Source organism: Rhinolophus sinicus, chromosome 5 (genome assembly GCF_057876585.1).
Source record: "Rhinolophus sinicus isolate RSI-liver-muscle chromosome 5, RSI-T2T, whole genome shotgun sequence".
NCBI lineage: Eukaryota > Metazoa > Chordata > Mammalia > Chiroptera > Rhinolophidae > Rhinolophus > Rhinolophus sinicus.
Genome location: NC_142505.1, coordinates 47872570 through 47895069, shown reverse-complemented (window position 1 = coordinate 47895069; position 22500 = coordinate 47872570). Strand labels below are relative to the sequence as shown.

Below are 22500 nucleotides of genomic sequence, written 5' to 3'. Positions count from 1 at the left end.
CCCATGCGGCAAAAATGCTGTGTAAAAAGGCACAGGTGTGAAAGTGAATTTTAAGAGAAGGGCTGGAGAATTGGCTCTAGGGAGCCAATAGCATTTTTGTTCTCTGGATAATCAAGTTAATACCCCAATTAACCAAGAAACCTTTTGTATAGCATTTAACCCTTTTATGTAATTGGAATATCTCAGTGGCTATCTTTTAAATTTCCCAGATAGGGTATTTATTGCCCCACAAATGTAGCCCTTTGTCTACTGGAATACACTATGTGTACACTGGCATTAAGTGGGTGCAGCAGGAAGGTCAGAGACTCTAGAGCACCATCAAGAGGTGTCTGGGGAGAAGCCAGAGGGGCCTTGGTAGGGTAGATGAGAGACTAGAGACCCTCCTAGAGGTAAAAAGGTTCCCAGGAGTCAGGGTTAGGTGGGAGTAAATATACATGTGTGGAGGGAGGCGTTGGGACGCAAATATCAACAAGTTGACTTGCTTTTTTGAATCACGTTCAAATAAAGATACAGATATATTCACATATTTTCGATATAAACCTTGTATATTTCTAAGTGAAGGCGATTAGATTGAAATGATCATTTAAATTCCATTTAGCGAAGAAAGATGTTGATTAGGGCCTGATTGGGACGCTAAGATAGACTCTGGTCAGGATATTGGTACTAAAAAGGAAAAGAGGACGCTGAATGTATGGAGTGGAAAGTTTATGCCTATGTGTAGAGTCTTGGATTGTTTTCCTCAACCATCTGCTTCAGAATAATCCGGACTGCTTGCTGAAAATGCAGGTTATTCAGCCCTGTCTCAGAACTACTGAATTGGAATCTGAGGGTAGAATCAGGCGTATTTCTAATAAATTCTGCAGCGTATGAGGGATTTATCTTGTTGGGTAAAAGAATTTAGTCACAGACTGTCCCTGCTCCTGCCCTCAAGTTCGGGGTCCCAGGGATCGCTGTCAGATCTCCGCTCTCCGGTCTGCTCACAGGGCTCAGCGGGCCTGTCTTACCTGTAGTTGGGACCCACAACCCCACCCCCTCGCCCGGCCGGAGCCCCGCCCCTGGATGGGGGGGTTGCAGGAGCGGCAGAGGCCCGCCCCCGCGCCGGGAAGGGCCAATCAGGCGCTGCAATCTCAGACGTCGGGTTACGCGCAGCGCCGTGGGGGCCGCGGGGTGGAGGTACCGGCTCCCGGCTTGGACTCCGGGTTCCCGGCTCCGGGCTCCCGGGTCCGTGGCGCGGCGCCCGCAGGCAGCGAGGCCGTGCGGTCCGCGGCGCCCCGCGTCGCTCCGCCAGGCCCGCCATGCAGGGCCCCGCTGGGAACGCGAGCCGCGGACTGCCGGGCGGGCCGCCCTCCACCGTCGCGTCCGGGGCGGGCCGCTGCGAGAGCGGCGCGCTCATGCACAGTTTTGGCATCTTCCTGCAGGGGCTGCTCGGCGTCGTGGCCTTCAGCACTTTGATGCGTGAGTCCGAGACCCCTGCCCCTCCTGAGGCCCTGCATCACGAGTCGCGTGGCCAGGCCCCGTCTCAGGGACCCTCATGCCTGAGGACCACGGTCCTTTGGCGGAGGTGCCTTCGTCCCGCGAGCTCAGGCTGGGCATTCCCAGACTAAGGGAGCTTCGGACCCCGACGCAGGTTCCTGAGCCCCTCTAGCCACGGGTCAGCCCTGCTCCTCTCCTACAACACGCACACACCATTTCCGAGATACCCGCCTAAAACTCGCTCCCCTCCCACCTTGTCATCGCGAATTAAGGCTACCCCACTTTCAGCCTGGGGTCATTACCGTCTCTTAGAGGCTCTTCTTAGCCTGCCCTCCGCCCTTTGAACGCGCATCCCTAAATCCCCAGTTTGATGCTGAGCTGTTTTCTGTACCTACACTTCTCAAAGATTTACTATCTCGCGTTCGCATTTAAATGCCGCTACTCTGCGGTACCTGGATTGTTAGGCCATGCGTTCCGTTCCCAGTACTGCCCTCTCCCTACATCTTCTCCCACCCGGGCACCTTCTCCCTGTTTTATTTTCTGTTTTGGTCGGAACAGGACCCACCCACCTTTTTCTGCACATTTCCTCTTTCCTGTCTTCCTGAACACCTGTTCCGTCTCTGTCCCAAGCTTCCCTAATTAAGTTGTCTCTCAAGCTTCTCCTGGCGGTTCCCTCTCCCAGCCCACTTTTATTATTTATATTTCAAATTTCCTTCCTTTCCATGAGACTTGGGCAACTTAGTGGCTTAATGGCGAAGGAGGCCCAGAGGGTCCGGGAGGTCCCCAAATCCCTTTGCTAAGTCACCAGGGACCCTTCCTGGAGAGTTGCATGACGGAGAAGAAAGCCCCAGATGGCCCTTCTGGAAAACCAGAAGTTCCACCCTGTTGTTATGTGTGCGTGAGGTGGAAGGTTATGAGTTTTTCTTAGTCCGCCTCCTTTCTTTGTTTAACAAAAGCTTCAGTTGGCTTGTAGACCTAGGAGTGCCCCTGTGATTGCATTTTGGGGGAGGGGAGGGTTATGATTGTCTACAGAGGAGTTAATTCCAAAATGACTTGTTCTCAGGACTTCCCCACTGTGCTCACATGGGCAGAGTGGGAAGTTCCTGCAGAAGGTACTCGCCTTGGCACAGGGGAAGGATCCTGCAGCAGTGTGTGTATGTTTTGTAGGGGTCCAGGTGCTGGAGTTGCAGCTTTGCTTGTTTGTAAAACGGGCCTTATTTGGGTGAATTCCTCCAGGATGCAGGTAACCCTGAAGAGGCTGTTCTTGGACCACTTTCTTCTGGTTGCCTGGCCTTGATAAGTCTTGCAACAAGTGCGCGACTGTATAGGTTCCCTGAAGAACAAATACCCACTTGTTCCCACAGTAGTAATTTGTGACTACTTAGCCAAAATCAGCTGCTGACTCGGGTGCATGAACTATGTGTTTTCAAGACACGGTGTGTGGGACTTCCCTCCCTTCCCACTTCTCTCCTCCAGATGGCCTTCCTTTCTCTCTGAAGGAAGTGCAGTCTTCGTTTTTGTTTCCTAAGAGTTCTTAGCCTCGCTCTGGCTATTTTCGTGGGTTTGATTGATGCTGATGGCCTGACTTACTCCCTAGGGTTTGATACTTAGGATTCAGAGAGGGAAATATGATCGTGAGGGGGCAGAGTGGCTGGCAGCTGAGAAATGTGCCTGGTTGAATGTTCAGAGTGACGGCACTGGCCCTGCGCGTCTTCAGGCGCACGCTCACTTCTGTACCTCATCTTCAGTGTGAGCACATGTGCAGCTCCCACTGTGGTTGGTACTTCATGTAAAGATCCGACTAGAAAGTGGGCTCTTGCTCGGTGTAAGGTCAGACATGGAGGGAGCTTGTGGAGAGGGGTCGTAGGTCTTGGGACAATGATGAATGGAGTGATGGGGAGAAGAGATGGAAAGGCTAGAACTGTCTGCCCTGGACACAGAAATGGAGATAAGAATGAGAGCCTTAGTCCCCCACTTAGAAGCAGGTAGCAGGCCAAGGAGAATCCCACTGACTGGGACCCATTCAGGGAAGTTCCTTGCTTAGCTCTTAAACTTGGTTCTGTTGAAACAGAACTGTGGGGGTTTTCCATTTTGCACTGCTGGGAAGGGGAGGAAATCGAGGTGCTGGTTTACATTTGGAATGACTTTACTGGGGAAAACAAACTGGGGTGAAGGTGGTCTCAAGAAAGTACATCTGTGAGGTTTGGCTTTGTCTGGGCTTTCAGTGTCCTCAGTCTGGCAGAACTGCTGTCACAAGTGCCAGGCTCCCGTGAGAAGAGGGTCCACTGTGCAGCCCCTGCGGGAGGTCTGGTTTGGTTTTTTGTTTTTTTTTAAATAAATTTAGTGGGGAATATTGGAAGACAGTGTGTTTCTCCAGGGCCCATCAGCTCCAAGTCGTTGTCCTTTAACCTAGTTGTGGAGGGTGCAGCTCAGCTCCAAGTCCAGTTGCCGTTTTCAATCTTTAGTTGCAGGGGGCGCAGCCACCATCCCATGGAGGGAATTGAACCGGCAACCTTGTTGTTGAGAGCTCGCGCTCTAACCAGCTGAGCCATCTAGCCGCCCCGGGAGGTCTTGTTTGTTAAGATGAGACTACTCCATCCTTCATTAGTTCCGTCATTATCTTCTTCAAGCATATTTTAAATACCAGTGGTCGCTCCTGCGGTTTAAGCTAACAGTCCCTATCCTCTCTGGGATCACAGTCTTTTCCCTTCAATCTGCTTTCATCCCTGTAGGCAGTGGGCTCAGGGCCTCTCTTCTCTGACACTTCCCCCAGCTGAGGGAAGGTACTCTTCCGTTTTCCTGTTGGACCAGCTCTGTTCTGTGAGATGGACCCACTTCTCTGCCAGACAGGCTGTGAGGTAGATTTCATTACTTTACATACCCAATTTCAGTGCGTCCTCAGCCCACTGTCTTTATTATGTTTCTTTTTCTATCCAGAAAATCACTTTATTTTCTCCGTTTAACAACTCGCTGTGTTTTTCACCCGGGAGGTTTTTGTCCTAGAGGAAGACTTCTCAAATGTATTAATGTCTCGGGGGAGAATTTTGATTCTCACAAGGATTTCTCATCCAGGCACTTGGCTCACCCTATGGGGGCTTTTCAGACAGTCTCCGTCCAGGCAGCTGAGAGTCTGTGCCAGGTGATACATGAGGCTGATTCTTCAAGCTACCTGAACGTATTACAAGACTGTTACGAGCCACTGCCTGCGGGCATGTCCCAGGGTCAGCATCACCTTGTTAAGTTGGTAAGCATTCCAGAGGGTCCAGCGAGGAAAGCTGAACAAACTCAGGGGCAAGCTTCTGAAGGGACTTCTCACTCAGGGTTTTCTGGGATGTCACCGAAATTGGGTGTCTGAATAGAAAGAAATGCTTTAAACGAGGGGGGCTTTGTCCTGATCTGCCTGCCTGATAGTTCCTCTTGTTTTGGTGGCTTTATCTCTAGTCTGTGACTTGCTAGAGTCACAGCCAAATAGAGCTGAGCAGTCCTGGAGCTCAGCAAACTGCTCCTGCTGTCAGCCAGAGTCAGTACCGGCCAATGAGTGTGTTAGCATTTGGGGGTTTTTACTCTCAGGACATGGAAATGCAAAGCAAACTCCTGCCGCCTTCGCTGTGCACAGAGTTCTGAGCTGAAGTGGAGACAGAATTGGTTTCTCACAAAAACAAGCATTTTGGGAGTTTGGATACATCAACCTGCCTATTTTCATGTTACAGATATGGGGACTAGCCAGCTGGGAGAAGGTGTCAGTGTTTTACAGAAACGCTCTGGCATTGAGAAATGATAGCTTTTTTCCTGAGGCCCAAAGTGACATCACAGACCAGTCCACCCAGCTTTGAAATCTTAATCTCCAATAAGAGTCCCTGGTGTTTTGTCGCATGGTGAACTGGCCTCCCGGTGTGTTCCGTACAGACATACTCAGGTCAGGACAGTCTCCTGGAATCACTTCTTCCCACCGTACCCCAATGTTTATTTTAAAAAATGTGAAACATATGGAAAAGATAACAATAATAGAGTGAACAACTCTCTGCCCTCCACCCAGATTCAGAAATTGTTCACATTTTGCCACATTCACTTTATCTCTTTATGCTTTGTTTTGGCTGAGCCATTTGAAGGTACGTTGCAGCCAACATCATACCCACCACGTTACCCCTAAAAACTGCAGTTGAGTCTCCTAAGAATAAGGACCGTGTACTCATACCCACAGTTTCATGATCACACCTATTAAGAAAATAAATAAATAACTCCACAACGTCATCCACTATCCAGGCCACATCTGTAGTGTCACAGGTCTCTAAGAACTCGAGTTTTGAAGAACTATAGTCCAGTCAAGGTCCACACATTGCATTTGGTTATGTTTTTAAGTCACTTTTATTGTAGAAGAATCTCCCCCTGCACACACTACACACACACACACACACACCTTTTTTTTAAATGACGTCTTTTTGAAGAGTCCTCACCGGTTGTCATGTACAGTGTCTCATATTTTGGAGTTGTCGGGTGTTTCCTAGTGATGTTTGCTCTGTTTTGCTGACCCCTGTGTTTCCTGCGTTTGGTCTGCAGGAGCTATTAGATTCGGATAACTTTTTTACAGCGAGAACAATCCCTAAGCAGTGCTGTGTGCTTCATATGCCGTCACACCAGGACGCACGTGCCAGCAGGCAGCCCCACTGTTAGTGATAATAGGGCCGATTATTGGGCAGAGTGGGGAGGTCTCCAGATCTCTCCGTTATAAAGGTACATTTCTCCTTCACAGTTAATAAGTTCTCTCTGTGGTGGTGATATGTTGAGATCCTGTGAATGTCCTGTTCCCCGGTAAATTTTCACTCAGTGACCACCTCGTCCTGGTAAAATAATGAAACCTAGTGATGGCTGAATTGGAGCTGGAGCTCTTGAGTGAAGGCGCCCATCTCTGGGTCTGGCACCCCACATGCTCATAAATGTCAATTTCCTTTCCTCCCTCCAGAATGCCAGCCAAGGCAAAGAGAGAACATCCCTTTTTCTGACCCAGGCTGGTACTATGCCCATGGAGGAAAGGGGAATGGCCAACATTAGCATGGGGGCTGGTTAGGTGTCTTTATTCTTAGAAACTGCAAGTTTTCTAAAGCTGATTTACCTCATAGCATTTATTCATAATGGTGATCTACTCCTTTATTTGTCGTAAAACTTCATTAACTTGGAATAAAATCAAGGCAAGAGAGAGAGTTGTCTGAATTAGGGGACAATCTGAATTGTAGAATAATTTAATGAAATGCATTTTTTAGCCTTTTAAATGTCTGTCTGTCAAGTGTTGCCCTATAGGGGCCTATCAAGCTTCTACTGTTTTAATGATCTGTTTAAAATCCCTTGCAATTCATATACTGTTTTCATGAAGATGAAGTCGTTTTGGAAGTTTTACACGTGGTTAAAAATAGCAGATCCCTGGCTCTGGAACCAGTCAACCTGGCTTCCATTTCTGCTCCTGCCGTGTGGTGCCCTTGGGCAACCTACGTGTTTCTCAAAGCTTCAGTTTCCTCCCCAGCAAGATGGGGATGATACTTTTTCTGGGAACGTGGGGATTAGAAAGAATGTCTATGGGGAAGTTGGATGAGTGTCAGGCACTTGTTATGCTCTCTGTAAGGGGGGGGCGGGGAGGGGGTTGGAGGTGATGTCACCATCTGCATTGTTATTAAAATATTTGCATTCATAAGTCCTGTTGAAGAACATTTCACAAGTGCTTGAGGAACTTGTTTTCTGAATTAGGTTAAACATTTCCCTTTCCATCTTGTTTGCACAGCACCTTTACCTTTAGACCTCTTTTCATAGACTGCATAGTAGTAAAAACCTTTAACCCAACCGTCATGGTGATTGTGAATTCCAAATTACCATGTCCCCAAACCAGGTGGCGTTAGTATATATGTAGTAACCTCCTTTCTTCTCCTAATGTGTTCTTGTGTTTTCACCGACAGAGCCTCCCATGGGCCATGAGAGGGCAGTGGGTGGACGGGGGCAGCCCACTTACAGGGCTGCGTCTGCGTTTCTGGCTTCATCGGCCCCAGGTGCTGTGGTATGTGGTAGCAGGTGGGGGGCTGGCCACTGCATCGGCTTCTCTCCTGCAGCTGCTCTGGTGCTCAGCCCGTGATGTACTTCATACGATCCTGGAAGGAGGAGTTGCTTTCATTTTATAAACAGGGCCAATGAGCAGAAGTGTCCCGCTCAGAGTCCTGGTTAGTAGGTACAGAGCTGAAATGTAAACTCCAAACACCCTTAGCCACTTCCCCTTCTCGGCCTGCCTTTTTCACCGCTCGTTTACACAGTGTACTCTCCGATAACTCTGTAGCCTTGGCTACTTCATCTCATTTTTTCCTCTTTGAATAATTCTGATTTTCTTTCTTTTTTTTTTAAATTTTATTTTATTAAATTTATTGGGGTGATAATTGTTAGTAAAATTACATAGATTTCAGGTGTACAATTCTGGATTACATCATCTATAAATCCCATTGTGTGTTCATCACCCAGAGTCAGTTCTCCTTCCATCACCATATATTCGATCCCCCTTACCCTCATCTCCCACCCCCCACCCCCCTTACCCTCTGGCAACCACCAAACCATCGTCTGTGTCTATGAGTTTCTGTTTCTCATTTGTTTGTCTTGTTCTTTTGTTGCTTTTGGTTTATATACCACATATCAGTGAAATCACATGGTTCTCTGCTTTTTCTGTCTGACTTGTTTCGCTCAGCATTACACTCTCAAGATCCATCCATGTTGTCACAAATGTTCCTATATCATCTTTTCTTACCGCCGAATAGTATTCCATTGTGTATATATACCACAACTTCTTTATCCATTCATCTGTCGAAGGGCATTTTGGTTGTTTCCATGTCTTGGCCACCATAAACAAAGCTGCAATGAACATTGGAGCACACGTGTCTTTATCTCTAAATGTTTTCAGATTTTTTGGGTAGATACCCAGGAGAGGGATTGCTGGGTCATATGGCAATTTTCTTTCTTAATACTTATTTTTTATGTCCAAAGTATTATCTGGAGCTTCAGATTGTTTTCTGGCTATTGATAGCATGAAAAATATACATTTGACATGACTCGCCAATCATTTAGTGCCTGTATGAGTTACATGTTAGGTTTGCTTTTCTGGCCTGGGCCTTTGTGAAGGTTTCCCTCGACTGTGCAGGGGTGGCAATCCTCCCCTGGGACTGGTCCAGTGTCCAAGAGGCAGAGCCTCTCCTAGAGCAGCAGGGATGGAGGGAGTAGAGTACATGAGTCCACTCAGCAGTTGGTGATGTGGGATTTCCAGGGCCCAGTGTGGTTTCAGGTTACCTGCAGGTTTTCACAGAATTTCTTTTTGGTGCTATATGACTGTAAGGAGAATAGTTAATATTAAGAGTCAGGGGTAACCCTTAAGAGTCACCCTGTTCTTCATATATGTGTAGAAGTGATCTGTGAGTCTCCTTTAGGTTATTCCACTACTAGGAAGTTATCCATCCAGCTCAGGATTTTTCAACTTGGCATTTCCAACTATTGACACTTTGGACCAGATAATTCCTTATTGTGTGTGTGGGGTGGGGGGTGCTGTCCTATGCATTGTAGGGTGTTTAGCAGCAAACCTGGCTTCTACCCATTGGATACCAGTAGCTCTGCACCACCCCCACTCCTCCCCACCCCACTTCCCCTTGTGACCAAAATATCTCCAGACATTGCCAAATGTCTCCTGGGGATCAGAATCGCCCCGTTGAGAACTACATTTATTCAGTTTGTGGATTAGTCAGCAGACTCTCAGACGAGCTCTAACAGAACAGATTAGAAGGTCAGCGTGTTGCTGTGAAGGATGAGGACAGTGGATTGTCGAGGTTTGGTAAGACCCTGGGTGCCAAGCCTGGTGCTGGGTGCTGCCTTGACAAAAAAGAGCTGAGACCCATCCCCTGTCCTGGAGGTGTGGGCTGTGGGTATGCTGGCAGTGTGAAGAGGACTGGGGCAGTTGAAACACACTTACGGAGAGAGGGAGAGGGATGAGGGATTCTGCCAGGAGATGGAAAGTGTCCCCGAGGAAGCCCTGAGCGCACAACACTGGAGGTAGAAGAGGTGCGCGGGGCTCTGAACACTGGGTGGTGAGCGCTGAGGAGACCTCGCATGGCTGGCAGTGCTGGGGGCTGGAGAGCATGCAGGCAGAGGCTTTCAGAAAGGGAGGCAGTGTGCTTGGAGGGGGGTCCAGAGAGCTGTCCTTACACAGCGTGCGCTTAGAAAGGATGGTGGATTAAATTATTGGGTGGCAAGTCAGGCTCTGCATTTACCTCATGCTCCATTTGGATTATTTCTTTAAGAACCTTTCTTTTAAAGCAGTTTTATCACATCGCTTTCGCATCTCATGGGGTCCTCCCCGTGAGGAGCATCTACTGTTTGTAACTTTCGGGCTGTAGTTTGCGATGATGGGAAGCATGAGGGACAGTGCTGTCTGAGGTGTTCATAGCATGTGGACCACTGAATCCTACGAGGGAGTTTCGCAGTCCTGTGCCCACTGGCCGTAGCTGCCAGTAGTGTGATGTAGTGGATCCTTCTTTGCCTGGGACTGAGGTGGCATCCTGGCATCTTGCCCAACAGCCAGACTCCTGGACCTGCTCCTGCCCCGTCCTCCTTTTCTGAGCGCTTTCTGTGCCATGGACACTGCAGTCACTGCCCTGTAGCCTGGGCCAAGAAGAATGGCCGTGTTATCAGGCACTGGAGTGCAGCCTGATGCCACAGGGCTGCTCTTCTCCCAGCCCCTGCACCTGCCAAACCCGTTCCTGCCTCCTCCCCATCTTCCAGGAAACTCCGTAATGACCTTAGCCCATACTGTTCTCCTTTGAAGTCTGTAGGACTCAGTCTGGACTGTGCAGGTTAGGTCTCGGTGTAGCTCTGCCTCTCATTGGGCCTGGTTTGCTTGCCTGCCAGCTGGTGCTGGCACGTCCTGGTGCTCTGCTGGGTGCGGAAGCCCAAGGTGGCAGTTTGGTCCCTACCGGAAAGTACCATAAAGAAAACAGTGAGACTTAGGAGATGCGAGCAGACTGATCTTTCACTTTTCTAATCACTAAATAGTTCAGCGTGCATTTTCTAAGGGCACAGGTGTTCTCTTTTGTAACAACAGTACAACTATCAAAACTCAGGAAGTGTCACGTTAATAATGTTATCGATCCATGCTCCAGATTCAGATTTCATCAGTTGCCTAAATACTGCCTTCACTGCTATTTTTTCCTGGTCCAGAGTCATACTTTGCATTCTGGTGCCACATCTCTTTAGTCTCCTTTAGTCTGGAACAGTTCCTTTCTTAGCCTTTTTGCTTTTGAAGAGTACAGGCTAATGATTTGGTACTATGTCCCAGATTGAGTTTGTCTGACGTTTTCTTGTGATTACATTCAGGTTATGTGTTTGGGGCAGGAATGCTGCATAAGTGGTGTTGTGACCTCCTTAATATGTCAGAACCAGAGGCCCCTGATCTTGACTTACCCTGTTTCACTAAGGTTCTCTTTGATGACTTGGGTAAGTTGGTTCCTCCAGGTCTCTCCAAGGTGAAGTTACAGTTTTTCCCGTTGTAATAAGTTAACTTGTGAGGAGATATTTTGAGACCATGTAAATGTACGATCTGTTTTTAGTCTTCTTTGTAAGGCCTCCCCTGGTTGGGAGGTCAGAGCTACAGGCTCTGAAGGTACTTTGGTTGAAGGTGCTTTGGCCAGTTTTTGATCTGGTGACAATACTGAGGCACATTTATACAGTGCTAATTATGTTTCCAGTCATGTAAGCGCCTTGCATATGTTAACTCTTATGTCTCACATTAGCCACATGAAGTGGGCACTCAGATTATCCGATTTTGTACCTGGGGAAACTGAGCCACAGAAACTATGTAAGGTTGTGGCAGCCACTAAGTGGAACACTGGAATTCAACCCTGGTGGGTCTCACTGTACTGCTGGGACTCCCACAGCTCTGTCTGCCTGCTGTGTGCAGTGTCCGTGCGCCATTCATGACACAGGGACCCGGCTTCTCTAACCTCTGGGCTTTCTGTCTCCCCTGCGTAGGAAGTTCTTCAATACCATTTGGTTCCCACTGCCCCTCATCTGCTTGGCTTTTCACTGAGAGCATCATTGCCATCATTTTTCTAGGCACGATTAAGTGGACCGGGAAAAAGCCACAGGCTTTCCATTTTGAGATTGGAATCCAGTAGGGCTTGTCATTGAAGTCAGAGGAATCTTTCCGATATGGATAAATTTAACATTGGAGCCTATGCCAGCGTGGATGAAGAGGCTTTTGTCAATAAAGGAGTCACCAGTATAGAACTTGTCCTTCTTCTGTAAGCAGCCATAAAATAGACCAAAATACATAAAACAGCTATTTGCAGATATTGGACAACAGGCAGCTTAGGATAGTGATGCCTGAGGGAAAGAAAGTAATGAGGTGAGCCCTGTGGTCCTCCCCCTAACTTTCTGCTGGAGACAATTTCCAGATCTCAGAGCGGTGAGGAGGAGCCCAAGCAGAGCCCAGCAGCCTTGCTGAGTTGAGAAGACAAAAGTTGAGGAGGCCAACCAAGGCAGTGGCAATTTTCAGGGACAATATGGATAAAAAAGAGCTACATAGAAGAAAGGCTCTAGACATCTGCTTTTAGGGGTCTCCTCAAGTCTTTTTCTAAACATTAATCTGCACGTGCATAGGGTAAAACTTATGAGGCAAAGCAAAGAACAGCTGCTGGGAAGCTATAAGCTGAACTCTTTCTAGGACTGGTAGATGTTTTTCTTTCCAGTTAGAGTAAGAGACTGTTGAACACCAGAGGCATTCAGTAGATACCTCAAAAGAATCATGCCTCATCTCACCCCAGAGGGAAGGGCGCACAGCTTAAATAACAAGCCTTGATACCACACACAAAAATTAAGGAGAAGTACCTCAGAGAGCTAAATGTAGAAGTGAGCACTTTCAGAAGAAAACGGATAAAAGCTTTGTGACTTTGGGATAGACAAAGATTTCTTAGGACACAAAAAGCTTGAACCATTAAAAAAGGAAAGATAAATTGGACTTCATCTAAATTAAGCATTTCTGACCTTCAAAACATACTGTAAAGAAAAATGAAAAGGTGTTCCAGCCACAGCCTGGGAAAAAATATTTGGAATATGGTATCTGACCAAGTGCTTGTATCCAGAATATGTAAAGAATTCTTGCAGCTCAATAAAAAGACAAACAATGCAATTTAAGCATAGGCAAAGGATCTTCATCTTCATAGACATTTCTCTGAAGATATACAAATGGCCGATAAGCACATGAAAAAATGTTCAATACCATTAGTCGTCAGGGAAATGCAAATTAAATAATGATTAGATACTTCTGTGTGCCCACAAGAATGGCTAAAATTTAAAAAATTGACAATACCAAGAGCTGTAGAGAATGTGAAATTTGAAACTCTTATAAATTGCTAGCAGAAATGTAAAATGGTACAACCACTATGGAAAACAGTTTGAAAGTTTCTTGCAAAGAAAAGTACGTGTGCTGAACAACCCAGCAATTTCATCTCTAGATATTTACTTAAGATAAAAGAAAACATATGGCCACAAAAGGAATTGTATATGAATATTCATAGCAACTTTATTCATAATTGCCCCAAGCTAGAAACAAACCAAATGTCTGTCAACAGATGAATGGATAAATAAATTGTGTTATATCCGTACAATTGAATACATGTCTGCAACAAAAAAGGAATGAACTGATACATATGATAATGTTGACTATGCTGAGCAAAAGAATCCAGATAATGGGAGGGGGCATTACAGGTGGGTGAAAAGGGGAAGGGATTAAGAAGTACAAATTGATTGTTACACAGTAGTCATGGGATGTAGGATATTGCATAAGGAATAGAGTCAATAATGTTGTAATAACTATGTATGGTGCCAGATGGGTACTAGATTTATCAGGGTGATAGATGGGAATGGGGTTGGGGACAGGGTGAAAAAGGTGAAGGGATTAAGAAATACAAATCGGTAGTTACAAAATAGTCATGGGGATGTAAAGTATAGGGAATATAATCAATAATATGGTAATAACTATGTATAGTGCCAGGTGGTACTAGTCAGGGGGATCACTTCCTAAATTATATAAATAACCACTATCTATACACCTGAAACTAATATAAAATAATAGTGTATATCAACTCTAATTGGAAAATTTAAAAAGTGGGGGGAAAAGTTGGCAGATAGCGTGGTACAGGGTCAGCTGGTTGCTGGACTGATCATGGTGATCACTTCTTTAGCAAAGGGAATAAAATCAATAAGGTGGCAATAACACTGTATAGTGTCAGGTGGGTACTTTTGAATAACTATGATGTACCCCTGAAACTAATATAACATTGTATGTTAGCTGTGTTTTAATTTTAAAAAATCTAAAAAAAAAAAAAAAAAAATGACAATTTAAAAAAAAGAATCCAGGTAAAAAGAATACATACTATATTATTCCATTTATGTGACATTTTAGAAACTTGAAATCTAATCTAGTGAAAGTAGATTAGTGGTTGCCTTGAGGTAGTAGCCTTGGGACTAACTGCAAAGGGACATAAGAAAACTTTTTGAGGTGATGCAAATTGCTGTATCTTGATTGTAGTGAGGGTTACATCAGTATACACATTTCTCAAAATTCAGTGAATTGTATGTTTAATATGGGTGCATTTTTGGTATGCAAATTATGCCTCAAAATTGATTTAAAGAGAAAAGGAAGAAAACCCTGAACTGACCAAGCTGTTCTACAAACTTAACTGCTTACGCAAACAAACTTCAATACTCTTTATATAGGAAGACAATAAAATCCAAATACTTAACAATGTAGCAATCATAATGTATAGCTTCTAATAAAAAATTACTAGACTGTGAAGAAGCAGGAAATTGTGACCTACAATCGGGAAAAGTCAATGAATATAAATAGACTGAGAAATTACAGAGATGATAGAATCACCAGAAAAGGACTTTACAACAGTGACAATAACTATGCTGAAGGTTTTAAAGAAAAACTGGAGCATAATGAGGAGCCCAATGGAAGGTATAAAAGTGAATGTCTATAAAAATAGAATACCTATAACCGAAAATACAGTTTCTGAAAAATTCACTGGATGGTCTTAACAGAAAAGAAGTCTCTACGAAAAAATAGATTAGCAAGCTTGAAAATACAACAACAGAAGCCTCAAATTGAAGCAGTGAGAAGAGCAAGAAAAACTGAACAGAGTCTCAATGGTCCATGGGAAAATAGCAACAGTCCAACATGTAATTGGATTTCTAGAAGATATGGGAGAAAAAAGGGCAGGAAACATGTTTGAAGACCAATGGCTGAACATTTTCCAAAGTTGATGAAAACTATAAACACAGAGAACCAAGAAGCTTAATAAATTCCAAGTAGGATAAACACAAATAAAATCACACTAAGCGACATAATCTAATTGCTGGAAAGCAATGATAAAAAAGAAAATTGTAAAAGAAATGCAAGGAAAAAAGATATTATTTACAGGGAAATAAACACAAGAACTAATACAGATTTCTCATCAGATCAAGCCAGAAGACAATGGAACAACATCTTGAAAGTGCTGAAAGTAAAAACTTGTCAGTCTAGGATTCTATATCCAGTGTGAAATATCTTTCATAAATGAAGGCAGGGAAAAAATGGGTGAAGGCACTTTGATCCTTACTCAAAGCAAGGGGCTTCAGTCCTTATATACTGCCATACCAGCTCATCTTCTGGGCCCTTTTCAAGTTTTGTCATCCTTCGTTATAATGTCAAGAGTTAAGTTTGATGGTAGCAAATTATGTAAGTTGGAGAGAAATTGAGTGGCTTTCTTAAACTTTAAAAATTACTGCCACCATCTTAACAAAAAGCAGTGCAGCAGTGTGGCTTTGGGCTCCTGGAGGCCATGCTGGGAAATGTCATGTTCTCAGTACCTCCTCTTTATTGTCAGTTCCGCCCCCCTCCTCTGCTCTGTTGATGCATGCTATAGTGGCAGGCCCTGCGCAGTTCGTGATACGCCTCTGTGCGTCATTTGGGTCCATTCTGCCCTTGACAATAGACCTCATTGTACTGGTAGGACACCCTTTGTTTGGGTGAGTGAGAAACTGAATTTAGCTTAAAATGCCTTTTTCGTTGTTGAAGTAGAATTGGGGAAGGGAAAGCTCCTGTAGGGATGGACAGACGTACTGGTGACGCTTCTAGTGCTTTTTGCTCTTTTTCCCTACTGTGGAGGGCTAGGTCAGCAGAGAGCATGAGACTGTCAGCTAAGATTGAGTTGAAAAGGAAAGCAATAGCTTCAAGTTCCCCCTTGAAAGGCCATCCATTCATGTTCAGTAAAAATTTCCTGAACACTTAAAATGGCAAATATGGCCGCCAACCTCCATGATGGACCCTAGTGACCCCACTCCTGATATTCACACCCTATGTAGTCCTTTCCCACAGTGGATCAGGGTTGGTCTATGTGGCAGAAGTAATGGTATGTCACTTCTCAGAGTAAGTTATTAAAAAGACTGCAGCTTTGTCTCGTGTCTGCTCTCTTGTTTGCTCCCTCTTGGATCCCTTGCTCTGGGAAAAGCCAGCTGCCATGTTTTCAGGACACTCGGCAGTCCTGTGGAGAGACTCGCGTGCTGAGGAGCGGTGGACTCCTGCCGGCAGCCATGTCTGCGAACCTTCTCAGCAGGGGATCTTCCAGGCCCAGTCAGGGCCTCCGGTGGTTTGTAGTTTATAACTTTACAAGAGACCATGAGCCAGAATTACCCAGCTAAGCCGATAATAAATACCGGGGGTGCCAAAAAAATGCACACAAATGGACACTTTGGTCAACGTTGCTCAAGCAGTAGTTTGCCATAATCAGAAGTGACTGGGCGCTGATGGTTTTGAGCACCTCTTCTAATTGCAGAAGTCAAACGTGACTTGTACTCATCTTTTGTTATCAGTATATGTTGAGTATTACAATTTTAATACAGTTTTCCTTTCTTAAAATGTGTATACATTTTTTGGCACCTTCTGTATTTATTGTTGTAAGCCACTAAATTGTGGAGTGATTTGTTACATAGTGGTACATAACTAACACCGCGAAGGCGAGTGCCAGAAAAGTTAGGAGACTTGATCCCTGTTCTCCGAGAATCTGCAGTCTGTTCAGGAAGACAGATTCCTTGAACCAGTAACTAACAATGTTCCAGGCTCATACACTCAGAGGCCACAGAAGGTCGGTTCAGGTGTATCGACATACTGGGTAGACAAGTGAGAGCTTATTGACCGGATTTCATTTGGTAAATAGGGCTGCTAGAACCCCACAGAGTGGGGTATAGATAGCGTCACTATTCCGCCTGAGCTCTCGAAGGTGGTAGAAACTGGCTCAGAGATGCCAGTGAACATCTCACCCCTGATGGCATTTGGCTGCTGCTTCTGCCTTAAGGGCCTCAGAGAAGCAGTTTGTTATATTCCTATATTTGCTTTGCCCTTGGAAAGCCAGCCTGGTTGCTCACTGCTTGTGTTTTAACTGGTAGGAAATCAGAGTTTCTGCAATCCACACTGGATTGTTGAACAAGATAAATTTCAGACTAAGTTGTTGTATAAGGAGACTGAGTTACGTGTGGGCGTCAAACAAGCTAATAATTGAAAGGGAGCCCGTTCATTCTGTACATGGTGACTTTTTATACATTTTCAGCCTTCTCGATACCGTTTTTGTAAGGAGGCAGTTAATGGATCTTCTTCCCCCACCTCCCCCTTTTAAAAGATACCAGCAGGCCATAGAGCTCATCTCTCAGTGCTAAGGGAGAGGAAACGCTAAAGTTTTAGCTTGCATACAGTATAGAGCTTTGTTGTATATCGTCTTTGTGTAGAGTCTTTGTTCTCTGCCCTGAGCATTTCGTAAGTCTCTCCCTAGCCACCTTCCTAAAGAGTACATTCCCTTGCCCCGAGAGTGGACTTAGGCATAATCTCTACTCTCCTGATTCTCATGTCAGTTTGTTTGGTCATTTCCTGACAGTGCTTTAACTTTGCTTTCTTTGGGTTCTGTACTTGCCTCCCCACATCAGTGGTGCAGCCTCTGGCTCCTGTTGCACAGCATCAGGTGTGGTAAGATGCTTAGGTAAGTCTCCTGAAAGTAGCTTGGTGGACGAAGAAGCCCAAAGGAAGCAGGCTCCCTGGGAACATCGGCGGGTCCTCCCTGGGCCGTGTTACACCTCCTTTGTTGCCAGGGTCTTGTGAATTTTGCCTGGCCTTTTTCATCAGGAGCTGGCATAGGCGGGCCTGTCTCAAATGAGAACTGGCAAAGCCAGGGCACGCTGATTCCCAGGGTTAAGGCTGGAACTAAAGAGAACACAATTGTGAGATAATCCCAAAGCATCACCGAGCAAGCCCTGCTCCCAAACCCAAGATGCTCAGGCGCGTCCCCTCTCTACCTATAGCTGTGGATTGTAATCCTCAAGGAAAGAGATGGAGGCAGACCTCCCTTTCAACTTGCTCTTCAACCAAGCTGTCTGCCTAGCCTTCTTCCCCAAGGCCACTCTACATGCTGCGTAATAGGACAAGGCTGCAGAAAAACGTGGTAGTGCTTCCCCTGACCGCCATGCCACACGATGGTGTCCCCAGTGCCTTCACGGCAGGAAAACTGGAGTGAGCCCCACAGGTAGATGAACGACGTGAGCACTGGGAGTCCAGGAACCCTTTCCAGGACAGCCTCGTGCGCCCAGCCCTGAGGGTCGTGGTTTATTTAGTGTCTCTCACCTGTACCGGTGTTCACGTTTCTCATTTATCACTTCTTCCTCTCACCAATACTCCTGTTTCTAAGTGAAGAAGAGGTGAAAATAGATGTGAGAAGAACCCGAAGGTGCCTGAAATACCCCTCAGACCATTCTGGAGGGGCTTCCCATTGCCGGCTAGGGACCTCAGGTATTTTATCTCATAGGTGGCTGATGAGTTCTTCACTTAAGGTCTCAAGCCTCTTTGGGGTCAGGTTATTACTGTAAAGTTAAGGCTTCCTTTGCTGTCCTGCCTCCTGATTCCCAGGTTTTGGGACTGAGGAAATGAACGCTGTTGCTTCTCTTCTGCTCAGATTCTGGTTGGTTACACAACTTGTATTGTTTGAAAAGAGAAGACACTGGGTGCCAACTTCACTGGAATGAGAAGTTAGGGGAAAGGTCTGAAATGTTGTTTTATAACTCTGGTATCAAGAGAAGAGCTAATCTTCTATTAATTTTTCTTCTAAGCGTGCTTATTAATTCACTTCATCAATAAAATTCATAGGTGAAGCTACAATGTATTCCCAAAGGAAGAGTATTCTGCTGGATAAATGCTTGGTACTCTAAAGACTGGCCGTCACCATGCGGTTGGCTGTCCCATCAGCTCCCTCGGAAGGTACAATGCCACATTGGCTCTTGTCTGCTGAGAAGGTTAAATGAGGCCTTCTGAAACACCAGGGCACTCGTCCTTTGGACCCCAACTTTGGACCTCTTTATGTAGCGTTGTAACAAGCCAGTTTCTCTTGGTTTTAGGTATGTGCCCTTGGAACATCAGTGGAAATGTTTCTGTCCGGTGCTTTCAGTACAAAAGTGGATTTCGGGAGGCTCTCAGGCTGTTATTGAACTTAAAGGGTTCGTTTTGCCTGCACACATCAAAGCCAATGGAGACATGAACAGGAGTTTGCAGCAAAGAAAGTAGAGGTTTATTTAAGGAAATGGCGCCAAGCCCGGAGACACAGGCGAGCTAGCACTCAAAGACCTGGCTCCCCGATGGCGTGTAGGTTACAGGTTATATAAGGCAAAATCACAGGACACTGTGGGTCATGTTGGGAGCTGATTGGTCGGAGGTAAGGTAAAGGTAATGAATCATTTCTTCAGGTCTTGACAGTTCTGAGGTCTTTTCCAGAGTTCTGTCTGGTCTCATGGAAAAAGAGCCAGACGGTTTTTCCACCTTAGGGCTGGGGAATTGACATAACTTAGGTCAAGGTGTTATCTTTAGTCTGCCAGAGGTCCAGGTCCAGTATTACCGTCTTCTGCTGCCTCAGGGATTGCTGATTATCTGGGGGAAAGGCTGGGTCTCTGAGGGTGTGTGTGTGTGTGTGTGTGTGGAGAGAGAGAGAGAGAGAGAGAATGATTTCTAGAGCTAGGATTTAAAACTAAATTTAATCAACATCATAAGGACCCTTGGTTTCAAGGCCAACCTGGCAGATAAGTGTCATCCAAACGGAGGGCTCCCGGGCCAGGGAACAGTGGTGGTATTGCCCAGTGGTCAAGTGCACGGGCTCCGCATCAAACTGTCTGAGTTTGAGCCCTAGCCTCTCGTCACCACCATGCCACATTTTTCCAGTGCTGTGTGACTTCATCCGAGGGACTCTATTCCTCAGATTATTTCTTGTCCTTAAAATGAGAGAGGTGATTACCTGTCTAAATAGGTCAGTATGAGAATTAAAAAGATAAGGTACTTAGCCTGGTGCATGGTGGGTGCTGAGTAAATGGAAGCGAGTTGAGACCCACCTTGGCTCACTGGAGAGGTAGGACAGTTCACACCGTATCATCGATTATTAGAATTAGAAAAATACAGGTAACTTAATCCACGACTATGTACAAGTGGAACTGGAGGGATTGAAGGGCTTGCCTGAAAATTGTGTCCGCCTCTGAGGCCTCTGTTCTTTCCCACCACCACCCAGCCTAGCTACTTTATCTTTGCCGCCCCCCCACAACACATTTACTGATGCTCATTGGTTTGTCCAGGGAGTGTTCTAGACTATGTCATGAGAAAGGGAACTCTTCCCTCCTATGAAGCAACCTCCCTAACGAACTGTGCCACGACAGCCCAAGAGCACAGAGCCTGGAGCGGCAGCCAGTGGGAGATGGTGAGACTGGAATGATATTGCACTCTTGTGTGGGCTTTCCTCCTCCCGGCTCCCAGCTGCTTGGCCTGGCCTGACGCAGGTGCAGGGTGGCCCAAGAGCCTGAGCTGTACTCAGGGAGGCTGAGTGGTGGCAGGAGTCGCAGGCAGGGCTTCTCAGAGGAGACCTGGGATAGCCTCGGCCAGTGTGACCTCTTCCCTGTTCTGATGAGCGTCAGCGGCCAAATATTCTCAGTTTGAACCTGTATTAACATTTGAATTGACCTCTTACCACAAGCCTTGAAATTTTGGGCCACGCATGTATTGTATCTATCCTCACTACTAGCTACTTTCAGTATAAAATAAAGTTCTTGAATTTTCTCTTTTTTTAATTTATTATTCTATTTTAATTATGTATTAAATTTATTGGGGTAGGATTGGTTAGTAAAATTATTTAGTAAGATTTCAAGTATACATTTCTATAGTAATCATCTATATATTGCATGGTGTGTTCACCACCCGGAGTCAGTTCTTCTGTCACCATGTATTTGACCCCCTGTTCCGTCTTCTACCACCCCCCACCTCCCCCTTACCCTCTGGTAACCATTAAACTTGTCTGTGTCTCTGAGTTTTTTGTTTCTTTGTTTGTTCGTTTTGATACTTTGTTGCTTTCAGTTTTATATCCCACATATGCGTGAAGTCACATGATTCTTGACTTTTTCTGACTTATTTCGCTTAGTATAATAATCTCAAGATCCATCCACGTTGTCGCAAATGGCACTATTTCATCTTATGGCTGAGTAATATTCCATTGTGTGTATGTACTACATCTTCTTTATCCAATAATCTATTGAAGGACACTTTAGTTGTTTTCATGTCATGAACGTTGCAGTGAACATCAGGGTATATGTATCTTTACAGATAAATGTTTTCAGATTTTTTTGGGTAGATACCCAGGAGAGGGATTGCTGGGTCATACGGTAATTCTATTCTTAATTTTTTGAGGAACCTCCATACTGTTTTCCTTAGTGGCTGTACCAATTTACATTCCTCCAAGCAGTGCATGAGGGATCCTTTTTCTCCACAGCCTCTCCAATATTTGTTATTATTTGTCTTGTTGATGATAGCCATTCTAACAGGTGTGAGGTGGTATCTCATGGTGGTTTTGATTTGCATTTCCCTAATAGCTATTGAAGTTGAGCGTTTTTTCATATACCTGTTGGCCATTTGTATGTCCTCTGGGGAGAAGTGTCTGTTCAGATCCTCCGCTTGTTTTTCAATTGGATTGTTTGTTTTGTTTGTTGTTGAGTTGTACGAGTTCTTTATATATTTTGGATACTAGCCCCTTATCGCAGGTGTTGTTTGCAAATATCTTCTCCCATTCGATTGGTTGCCTCTTTGTTTTGTTGATGGTTCCTTTTGCTGTGCAGAAGCTGTTTAGTTTGATATAGTCTCATTCATTTATTTTAGCTTTTACTTCCATTGCCTTTGGAGTCAAATTCATAAAATGCTCTTTGAACCCAAGGTCCATATGTTTAGTACCTGTGCTTTCTTCTATGCAGTTTATTGTTTCAGGTCTTATGTTTAGGTCTTTGATCCACTTTGAGTTCATTTTGGTACATGGTGACAGATAGCAGTCCAGTTTTATTGTTTTGCATGTGGCTTTCCAGTTATCCCAGCACCATTTATTGAAGGGGACTTTTTTTTCATTGTATGTTTTTGGCTCCTTTGTCGAAAATTATCTGTGCCTGAGTATGTGGGTTTATTTCTGTGTCTTCAGTTCTATTCCATTGGTCTGTGTGTCTGTTTTCTGCCAGTACCATGCTGTTTTGATTACTGTCACTTTGTAGTACAAGCTGAAATCAGGGAATGTGGTTCCTCCAGCCTTATTCTTTTTTCTTTGAATTTCTTTGGCAGTTCGGGTGGTTTTTCTTTGTTTGTTTGTTTTTTTGTGATTCTGTACAGATCTGATGATTTTTTTTGTTCTGTTTCTTGAAAAAATGACATTGGGATTTTGGTGGGGATTGGATTAAACCTGTATATTGCTTTGGGTAATATTGTTTTTCTATCTATATATATTTAATTTTCTGAGCTAATTATCTTTTGAGGCTATTCTTGACTTTTGATAATGCTTTTGGATTGCACATAGAGGTTTGTGTTTCATGAGCTTTACGTTTTGTACCAAGAGGCCAAGTTTCATCAGTCCCGGTGCTGGAACTTATTTATTGGAG

General features: G+C 45.1%; 1 protein-coding gene across 2 annotated transcripts in view; it reads left to right on the top strand.

The window, feature by feature from the left end:
* Positions 1-1134: 1134 nt before the first annotated feature.
* STIMATE (STIM activating enhancer) overlaps positions 1135-22500 on the top strand; it is a 48005-nt gene continuing 26639 nt past the window's right edge. Inside the window, exon 1 of one of the 2 annotated variants that reach the window (XR_012489708.2) lies at positions 1135-1455. Coding sequence is in view for 1 of the 2 variants with exons in the window: in XM_019724285.3 (XP_019579844.1) it covers positions 1296-1455 (160 nt within the window). In the remaining variant the exon portion in view is untranslated. The remainder of the gene's footprint in view (positions 1456-22500) is intronic. The other variant, XM_019724285.3, reaches the window with a different exon arrangement.